The following is an 11,000-nucleotide window of genomic DNA, read 5'->3' on the forward strand; positions in this document are numbered from 1 at the left end:
TTTGAGAGTTTGCGAGTGATTGAAAGCTGCTCAGAGAGGGCAGGCTCCAGCTTGGCTCTGATTGGTTGTTTTCCTCCGATCTGTGAAATCTTGCGGATGCCATTAAGAGCACTGGAGGACACAGAAGCACATGATTTTTTTCAGATTACCTGTCTCATGCACTACTGTCAGGATATAGTGACCGTTTTATAAAAATTATAGTTATAATTATAATTGTAAAATGAGAAAAATTTGTGACCCGGCAGCCATGTTGAGATCTCTTCAGGAAATACCAAGCACCGCTCACATGGCCGGAGCACAGCCAATAGGAACGCTGTCTCTCTCTGAAATGACCTGTGATTGGTCAAAGTCTCCCGTCACGGGCTAGATTTTCTAAAGCCTAAAAAACAGAGCCGTGAGGAGGTGTAGAAGTCTAGTTATCTCTCAGAACACTTGAATTACAATATGCTGAAAGGTTATTATGGAATTCTTTTGCTAAATGATCCCAAAAATATTCTGCCTACTGCAGCTTTAAAGTGCCCACATGCTATTCAGCATTTCCGACAGCACTTGAACGCAGCAGCAGCAGCAGCACTCCGCCACTGAGCTGAACAACCTGCGTCTGTCTGCAGGGCCCAGCTGCTCATCATGGACTGATGATGAGACAAACACAGCAGAAACACCGTGGCACTAACTCTGACTGCTGCTGTTTCATGTCAGGAGTGACCGGTGGGATCAGGAGGTTTGGTTCAGATCTGCAGACGCTTCAAGGAGCAGGTGCGCTGCCGGGTTGCTGTCTTTAAGTCGTTTTTGTCTCAAAGGGTTACACACTCTGGGAGGCTGCTCCGCTGCTGTTTGTTGTCACTTCCGCTCGAGCAGTCCGTGAATTAGCAAGATCACAAGAAGAAGTTGATCAGCATCGATGCTCCGTGCAGGCAGGATGGAGGAGTTTGTCACGGAGGAAGAGGAGCCATGGTACGACCAGAGGGACCTGGAGCAAGGTGAGATCTTCCTCCTGGGTTAACAATGCCCCATACACAATCACTGGGCTTTTAGGAGAGATGGATTCTGGCAGGAGGGGGTGGATGGATGGAAAGCAGGGAGGAGGTTGCATTCACTGTAAAAACACATTTCATGCACGAGTGCACGCACTATGAAAACTGTAAACCCATGTCTCTGTCTGTCTCTGCATCCAGTGTTGGATCTCTGCTGGCTTCCTCTGCCAATTATTTTTGATCTTGTCAGTGATGTCTCCCAGAATAGTCCTGCTGTCTGTCAGTCTGTCTGACTGAGTGAATGTTGTCTCTGTTTCATCTCCCTTTTTGCAGGGTCACATCTTACATCCCATCACTCCTCTCCTCCTAGTTTTTTCTTTGTCTTTTTCTTTTTTAAATCTTTCAGTTGAGGGGCTGGGTGACAGAGGGATGTGAAATCTGTGGGGGAGGTAGTGGTGGCATTAATTAGGCTGTGTGAGGGGGGTGAAAGGGAGAACATTTCCTGAATTCTGGAGATGTGATTGATTTGGTGACTATTTTTCACCTCAAAACAGGCCTTAAAGTGGCAGTAGGCAGTATATTTTTGGCATCATGGGGGGCAATTCCATAATAACCTTTCAGCATATTGTAATTCAGGTGTTCTGAGAGAAAACTAGACTTCTGCATCTCCTCATGGCTCTGTTTTCAGGCTTTAAATAATCCGTGATGGGAGACTTTTGCGAATTGCAGGCCATTTCAGAGATGGCGTTCCTATTGTCTGTGCTCCAGTTGGTGGGCGGTGCTTGATATTTCCTCAACTGATCTCAACATGGCTGCCGGGTCACAAACTTTCTCATTTTACAGCTAAACAGTACACTAAGAGATGTTTCTGAAAACATTTGAAGAGAGAAATAGGCATTACAGTAACTGAATATTGATTCATATTTGATCAGCGCTGCCTAGTTTGACCGTTTGGTTGGAGTTTGCTCAGAGACGGCAAGGCTCCACCTCGACTCCGATTGTTTGTTTTCCTCCGGTCTGTGAAATCTTGCAGATTCCATTAGGAGCACCGGAGGACACAAAAATCACATGGTTTTTTTTCAGATTATCTGTCTCATGCACTACTGTCAGGATATAGCGATTGTTTTATAAAAATAACTTTTTTTTAATCATATTTGCTCCATTTCTACCTACTGAAGCTTTAATTGAACATGTAAGGCAGTCGGAAGTGCTTTGCTTTCTCACTGATGCATAATGTAATGCAGTGTGTTCTCGGCCCTCTCAGTAATGACTTAAATGGATGCACTTCCATGGACAGAGCTTCTCCGAGGAGATATGTGTATCCTGGTGAGTGTGTCGCTCTGCAGAGCCGGCCTCACTATCACCCCATCCCCTGATTACCTGCTGACCCAGAGAACTAAAGCAGCTTTGTGTCTCATCATTGCATTGTACATGGTCAGAGAGCAGACAGGCAGGTGGATTCTGCTGTGTGTGTGTGTGTGTGTGTGTGTGTCGCCATGCTGTCTGTATGTCATCTTAGCAATATTCAGCTTGGAGCTTGAAGTCATTAAGCCCCTGGCTGATCTGATTAGGGAGCCCCAGACTGGACCTCCTTAGTCGGGATCAGAGATTCCAGGCTTTAGGGTCAGATTGGAGGCTTCAAGCACACGTCATCCTGCGTGGGCTCAAAGTCGGGCCTGATTTTGCCCCAGAAATGCTGCTGTTATGTAACTTCTCAGCTCGGAGATTTGTTGACCCCTCTGTTCATTATGATCTTGCAAACATATGAAGTGTGTCTGGTAGGGCTGACACCAGTCACCTATCTACCGATTCGATACTATCCCGATACTTGAGTGCCGATTTGATATGTATTGCGATTTTTAAGTATTGCGATTCTGCAAGTATTACAATTCTATAAATATTGTGATTCGATATTATGATTTATTGCAATTTTTTACATTTTTAACACTAGACCATGGGGAAAAGTTGAATCATACACTTCTAGGGACTTTTACTTTGGAAAATATCTAAATGAATACAGTAAAAATGTTTGATTTTCAGCAAGTATGTAATCAGAGATGTCCTGAAGTCAGATATATGTCAGTCATTGTCAGGTATTATTTATTACGTTTTTTTCCAGCAACCCAAAAATCAAAGAATAAAGACATTTCCCTCACGGCTGGCTTGACAACACGTTACTGCAATACGATAACGTTTCCTGTCCATGATAATTAGCATGCAGCTTTAGCTGTGATGTCTAGCTCTGCTTTTCCGGCAATGTGTGAAACCCAAAGTGTTTCCATACTTTACTGGATGTGTAGTGTTTATCACTGCAGGTCATATACACGCAGACCCTCCACTGTTTTTCTGCTCTGTCGTATCTGCCGGTTTCTGCTCCCTACATCCGGCCGTCTACTGTTTGTTTTGGTTGAAGGATACGGAACTGATATGTCATGTTACTCAGACTACAACAATAAAAGTGGTAACTTCCTTCTACCTCCACATAAACTCAAATGAAGCAAATATATAGATTCTGGCATTAAAAAAATCTATTTCAAAATCGTAAAAAAAAATTAAAAACGCGATACATACATAGGTGAATCTATGTTTTTTTCCCACCCCTAGTGTCTGGGCGGATGGTGGTGTCGGTGATGTCATGTTTGGTTTGCGTGTGTCATCAGAGGAACCTGTGATTGACCGTGAGGACAGCCATGGATAGATGCCATGACTATCTTTGTGATGTGACAGAGCCTTTTGTGTCGTTAGGTGTCTGGTGATTGGTATTTCCTCAGCACAGCCTCTTGCTCCTCTCATCCGTGCGCACAATTCTGAAAATTACATAACTAAGACTCGGCACGTGTCGGCCCTCAGGAACAGAAACAGAGCTGTGACTGAGTTGGACCTGGGGGGGGGGGGTTGAAGGCTCGCTGTGCTCTCGCCTCACACACTCTCACTCAGCTCATTATCACTCTGCGGTTTAGACCAGTGTTATCAGTTGAAACAGGAAGTTACAGCCTGTCCCTGTCTACATCGACAGCATTGGAGGCAAATATAACAAGATACAGCACAGGCGTGTGAGCTAATGATAAAACCGAGGGATTCCAGCTGCATTCAGGCGTACAGTAACAGTAAATCACATCTAATCTCTTGTGTTTCACACCTACGATGATGATGTGTGTCTGTGTTCCTGTCATTGCTTACGCCCAACACTGTGGTGGTAAAACACTGCATTCATGTCCAGTAATGGGTGTCAATGGCTCTCTCTGTTTCTTCCCGTCTTTCCACTCCTCCAGTGCTGTGTTGTTATGGGCTCCCAAGTATGCAGAGCCAGCAGGATTCTCCTCCTCCTACTCAAGTCCAGCTAGGCTTCTTTTCACCAGAGGAGATGAATAATGTATGCTTCAAGCTGTGTTAAAAAATAACAGCAACTGTGAGGGCGGTGTCTGTGGTGTTATCACTGATCACTGCTCAGATCCCCCCCCCCCCCCAGGTTTGTATCAATATGATCTGTGAGGTCCATCATTTTCTTTTCAACATGTTGTACTTGGATGCTTTAAACTTTGTTTGAATGCCTGTTATCTTTTTTTTATTATGATGAAAGTGTGTTGATAGTAAAATAGCTTTAAATAGGAACCTTCGGATTAATCAGTTCCTACAAAACGTTTCTTGCATCTTGAGAGAGTAACAGCCCAGAAAAATCAGGATATCAGAAACCTTAAGGGGTTTAATTAATGACAGGATGTTATGTTCTTAAATAAATGTTTCCTGATCAGGTATAGGGTTCAAGTGCAAGAAGTGATGCACACATCAATACCTAAAATGCACCTCAGCTGCATTGAGTGCTTCTAGAAGACAAGAAGAAGTCGGACACACGTGCGGTGAACTCCTGTGCTCAACACTCTCGCCACTTTCTGCTGTTTATGTCTGTTTTTCTTTCTTGGCTCCTGTCAGACCTGCACTTGGCAGCCGAGCTCGGCAAGACCCTTCTGGAACGCAACAAGGAGCTGGAGGACTCTCTACAACAGATGTACATCAACAATGAGGAGCAAGTGCAAGAGATAGAGGTATGCATGTACATTTTTCAGCTAATTCTTGTAAAACATGGAGCATTGGAAAACAAATTAAAAAATAAAAAAAATAGCGAGGAGGACCAGAAGTGTTTATTCTGTGGACATGAAGGGATTGGTGAAATTACGGAATCTGTCACCTCATCACCTCATCCTTGTTAGTCCGGAGCCTGGCTGAGTGTACTCAGCTGCAGACACATTATACAAATCCAAAGGAATAACTTAAAACAACAACAAAAACTGTCAAACTGTCAAAATGTATATTTATATTATTCTCTTTATTTTTTCAACAAACTATACTAGGACTTTTTTTCGTAAAACTATACTATGACTCTTTATTTTTCAACATACTATACTATGACTTTTTTGACAAACTATACTATGACTTTTTTATTTTTTCGACATACTGTACTATGACTTTTGTTTTATTTTTTTCGACATACTATACTATGACTTTTTTATTTTCTCGATATACTATACTGTGACTTTTTTTTGACATACTATACTATGGTCTTTTTTTTCGACATACTATACTATGACTCTTTTAATTTTTTCGACATATAGTAGGTTGAAAAAATAATCAAAGTCATAGTATAGCATGTCGAAAAAAATAAAAAAAAGTAATATTATAGTATGTGGAAAACAAGTCATGGTATAGTTTCTCGAAAAATAAAAAACTTCATAGTACAGTCTGTCGAAAAATTAAGAAAAAGTCATAGTATAGTATGTCAAAAACAAGTCAGTATAGTAGGTTGAAAAAAAAAAAAGTCAGTATATTATCTTGAAAAAATAATAAAAGTCATAGTATGTTAAAAAAGTCATAGCATAGCATGTCGAAAAAATAATAAAAGTCATAGCATAGTATGTCGAAAAAATAATAAAAGTCATAGCATAGTATGTCGAAAAAATAATAAGTCATAGTATAGTATGTTGAAAAATTAAAAAAGTCATAGTATAGTATGTCGAAAAAATAAAAAAGTCAAGGTATAGTATGTTGAAAAAAATAATAAGTCGTATTATAGTATGTAAAACAAGAAGTCATAGTATAGTATGTCGAAAAAATAAAAGTCATTGTGTAGTATGTTAAAAAAAAAGACAGTATAGCATGTCGAAAAAATTGAAAAGTCATACTATAGCATGTGGATAAAAAAAATGACATAGTAAAGTATGTCTAAAAAAATAATAAGTCATAGTATAGTATGTTGAAAAAAATAATAAGTCATAGTATAGTATGTCGAAAAATAAAGTCATACTATAGAATGTTGAAAAAATAAAAAAGTCATAGTATAGTATGTCAAAAAAAGTCAGTATAGTAGGTTAAAAAAATAAGTCGTATTATAATATGTCAAAAAATAGGATGTCGAAAAAAATAAAAAAAAGTCATAGTGTAGTATGTTTAAAAAAAAAGACATATTATAGAATGTCGAAAAAAGTCATAGTATAGTATGTCGAAAAAAACAATAAAAGTCATAGTATAGTAGAAGTAGAAAAAAGTCAGTATAATAGGTTGAAAAAATAATAAGTCGCATTAGTTTGTCAAAAAAAAAGTCATAGTATAGTATGTCGAAAAAATTAAAAAAAGTCATAGTATGTTAAAAAAAGACATAGTATAGCATGTCGAAAAAAGAAAAAAGTCATAGTATAGTATGTCGAAAACAAGTCATGGTATAGTTTGTCAAAAAATAAAAAAGTCATAGTTCAGTGTGTCGTAAAAATTAAGAAAGTCATAGTATAGTATGTAAAAAAAAATCAGTAAAGTAGGTTGAAAAATAAAGTAAGCATATTATGTTGAAAAAATAATAAAAGTCATAGTAAAGTTTGTCAAATGAAAAAAGTCATAAAGCATCATAGTACATTGTAAGCTTAGTATGTCGAGAAAAAAAAGTCATAGTATAGCATGTCAAAGAAGTCAGTATAATAGGTTGAAAAATTAATAAGTCATAGTATAGTATGTTGAAAAAAGTCAGTTTAGAAAAAAAAAAAGTCATAGTATAGTATGTCGAAAAAATAAAAAAGTCATAGTATAGTATGTCGAAAACAAATCATAGTACAGTGTGTCGAAAAAGTCATAGTTTAGTATGTCGAAAAAATTAAAAAAGTCATAGTATAGTAGGTTGAAAAAATAATAAGTTATAGTATAGTTTGTCGAAAAAAAGTCATAGTATAGTAGTCGAAAAAGAAGTCAGTATATCATTATTCAAATTCAGATTTCTATTTTTTCAAAATGAGATACTTCACAATCTTTACACATACCCCCATTCTGAGATTGGGAATCAATGCGTTAGATCAACTACTGAAGATTCATTTAGTCACTAATCAAGTCATTTTAATCTTAAACTTGTCTCCCTTGCAGTACCTGTCCAAGCAGTTGGAAATGTTGAGGGAGATGAACGAGCAGCACGCAAAGGTGTACGAACAGCTGGATGTGACCGCCAGAGAGCTGGAGATCACCAATGAAAAACTGGTGCTGGAGAGCAAGGCCTCGCAGCAGAAAATAGACAGGTGATGTGACTGAAAAAAAAACATGTCTGTAACAAAATTGATGTCAAAGATCACCATCGTCATCATCATCACATCAAAAAGGGATGGTTTGAAGCCAAAACAGCATAAACCAACTAGAGGCTGGTACATTGATACATCTTAATACCAGAAAGTAGCTTTGTCATTTACATCGCTCCACATTTTTGCTGAAGTGTTTACAGGCCATCCCCTCTACCAGAGCAACTATGGAGGACTTAACATTTCTGCTCTCTTTAGCAATTACATAATTGGGGATCGAAGGTCTTTACAAATCATATTAGTGGTCTTAATGCTAAAGGGTTCAATGGCTTCCTCTGTTCTTTCTAAATATGCTCCTTCACATTCTTTATGTTGTAACAGTTGCTTGCCGTAGCTTTAGGAGAACGGTATGCTCAACAAAGAGAGAATAATGAAGTCACCTAATAATAATGACATAACGAGCACCGAACTAACATTTGTCCGTGTGCACAGGTTGACAGGCACCATGGAGACCTTGCACGGTCAGGTGGACAGCCTGACGGGTCGGGTGGAGGAGCTGCGGACTCTGGAGGAGCTGAGGGTCCGCAGAGAGAAGAAGGAACGGCGCAAGACTGTGCACTCGTTCCCCTGCCTCAAAGAGCTCTGCACTGCGCCAAGGTCACTAACTGTCAGGAGATTATGTTCTAATGTGCAGTATGAGCTGAGAAATTTGACTAACATTTTGATATCGTACCTTAACATAGAAATTATTTTACTGTCAAATGTATAAGGGGGGGTGGGGAAATTCATAAGAACTACAAAGCCAAGTTTAAAAACAAGCTGAACTAACTAGTCTAGTTTAGCAGAGTAGCAGTAACTGCACACTATAGTGGAATTAACATGATTTGATGCACTTAAGTTACCTTAAAATTCCATATTTAAATGTATGTAATTAAAGATGAATCTATTAAACTAGCTCATTAGATAAAATGGACAAGATAACTGAAGATGACAGTTTTTGTATATACTGCAATTGGCCAAACAGAGTGTTACATTAATATCTAATGTTTTATTTAGGTTTTGTGTAGTCTGAAAAAATACTTTGAAAAAAGGCATAAGTTTATAACTTATATACAGTATCTGTTACACAGTTTGGTAAGGGCCTTCAAACTTTAAACCTGGTTTTCCTCTGTTTCTGTGGTTACTGCTCTCTTCCTTTGTAAGGCAGGCTACAGTTATTGGTATAATCTCATGACTTATTATAGGTTTTATAATGCCTTTTTAAGTTGGTGCACTAATTGTTTAATACTTTACAACTGTACAATCATACAAATTTTGCTTGAACTCCAGCTCACTTAATGATGCAACACTTCCTTTCATCAGGTATGAAGATGGTTTCCTGTTGGCCAACCCGGGTAGTGTGGACCTGGCTGAGACCCGACCAGTGGATGAGGAGAATGAGCGCCTGAGAGACATTGTCTCCTCCCTGCGCTCAACTGTGGCCACAGAGCGGTCCCAGAGGGAGGACGCCGAGCGGGAGTGTTCCGCCGTGCTGCAGGAGTTTGAGCGTCTGGAACAGCGTCTCTTAGGAGCAGAGGGATGCCAGCTGCGGGTTCAGGAGCTCGAGGCCGAGCTCCAGGAGATGCAGCAGCTGAGGAAGTCCAGGGTGTGTCTGATCGGGGACATGGAAGACGGCCTAGAGACGCTGCTCAGGAATGGCCCTGAGACGGACACCCCAGAGGAGGGCATAGGACTGGAGGAGGGAGGTGATGGAGATGCTGGAGAGGCGGGGGGCGCAGGGCAGCAGGGAGGCCCCGTGAGGAAAAGCTGCAGCGACACAGCTCTGAACGCCATCTCAGCCCGCGACGCCTCAGGTAGGCGTCAGGGCAGCTACGCCCTCCATGCCAACGGCGTGCGCAAGCGCGGCATGTCCATCCTGCGGGAGGTGGACGAGCAGTACCACGCCCTGCTGGAAAAGTACGAGGGGCTGCTGGGGAAGTGCCGGCGTCACGAGGAGAGCCTGTGCCATGCCGGGTCGCAGACCTCGCGGCCCGTCTCCAGGGATCCCTCCATGAAGGAGTACAGCATGATCTGCGCGGGGCCTTCGACACAGGGGGCTGTCGCCGCCCCTCCCACGCCCCCTCAAACTCCCTCCACACCGGAAGCCCTGGAGGGGATCAGCAGGCAGGTGGAGCAGGTGGACAAACGTCTCAGCCAGAACACGCCGGAGTACAAGGCCCTGTTCAAAGAGATCTTCTCCCGCTTACAGAAGACCAAGAGTGACATGGGCTCCACCAAGAGCAAAAAGAGTAACAAATGAGCTACTGATGCAGGTAATACATGCACTGAAAACAGACTGCACAAGGTTAAGTTAATTTACCTTTTTGAAGACTTCTCGTCTTACATTTGACCACTTATGGCTCTATGGGTGGATGCCAGTAGTCACGGAAGTTGGGTAATTAATGATGCATATTGTTAGCGGTGGATGGCTGATTAATCTGAAACTGCCAAATATATTTGACGACACGGGTCGTGAATGTGGTCATCAAGATCGTTGATGTGGATGAAATGCCTTTTTCTGAGTGACCATAACAGACAAATAATCAGAAGGATGGGGTTTGTTTTGGTCTTAGGACAGTCTAGTGTGTGGTGTAGTATTTGTAATTGATGTACTGATAGAGAAATTATTTAACTATTATTTTTTATTAATGTAAAACAATAATTAAGCCAAATAATTATTATATTAAAAAAAATAAGCCATTGGCTTTGAAACTGCTTATGGCATTTGAAGCATGTATCTGTCTAATAAACACTAAGTGCTAAATAAGTCTTTAAAAGCAGGTAGAAACTAAAATCACACAAGCTTTCAACCAGCTTGAGGTTGCTTAAAGACGCAACAGAGTGATATTTGACTGTGTGTGTGTGTGTGTGTATTTTGAATTAGTTGGCTGGTACAAATCCTTCAAGACTGCTGCCAAATTGTACTGTGCATATGTGTTTGATTTGTTTACTTACATGGGTTATTATAAGTTATCTGGAGAAGGAGATGAGATGCCTCTGTGGGGTTTTTACAGCATGCATTACGAGCCACAGGGGAATGGTCTGTTTCAGGGATTCTTATGATCATTACAGACATGACGACATAATCAGTTCTACGCTGTGCTACGACATTGTCAAAGTTGTTCTTGTAGGTCATTCAAATTGTTTTCTGTTGATTAAAATGAGAAATGTATCGACCGCTTTCTTTTTCTGTAAGTGCTCAGGGAGTCAACGAATCAAGTCATACAGCAGGTTGAACTAGAATTAGTCAGTCGCTCTCTCTCGGTCGGTCACTCGCTTGCTCGCTCTCTGTCGGTCTCTCGGTTGCTCGCTCTCTGTCGGTCTCTCGGTTGCTCGCTCGCTCTCTGTCGGTCTCTCAGTCGCTTGCTCTCTCGGTTGCTCGCTTGCTTGCTCTCTCGCTCTCTGTCGGCCTCTCGGTCGCTCTGTCTGTCGCTTGCTCGCC

The 11,000-nt window shown here is 40.9% G+C and overlaps 1 protein-coding gene across 1 annotated transcript; it reads left to right on the forward strand.

Annotated features, from left to right (window-relative positions):
- Positions 1 to 501: 501 nt before the first annotated feature.
- Positions 502 to 10,734, forward strand: cdr2l (cerebellar degeneration-related protein 2-like). The gene is made up of 5 exons (XM_037791708.1): positions 502 to 980; positions 4,905 to 5,017; positions 7,374 to 7,522; positions 8,012 to 8,176; positions 8,882 to 10,734. Exons 1-5 carry the CDS (start codon positions 902 to 904, stop codon positions 9,816 to 9,818), a joined length of 1,443 nt encoding a protein of 480 aa, XP_037647636.1. The 5' UTR covers positions 502 to 901; the 3' UTR covers positions 9,819 to 10,734.
- The last annotated feature ends 266 nt before the right edge of the window (positions 10,735 to 11,000 follow it).

Source organism: Sebastes umbrosus, chromosome 14, assembly GCF_015220745.1.
Source record: "Sebastes umbrosus isolate fSebUmb1 chromosome 14, fSebUmb1.pri, whole genome shotgun sequence".
In the NCBI taxonomy this organism is placed as follows: Eukaryota; Metazoa; Chordata; class Actinopteri; order Perciformes; family Sebastidae; genus Sebastes; species Sebastes umbrosus.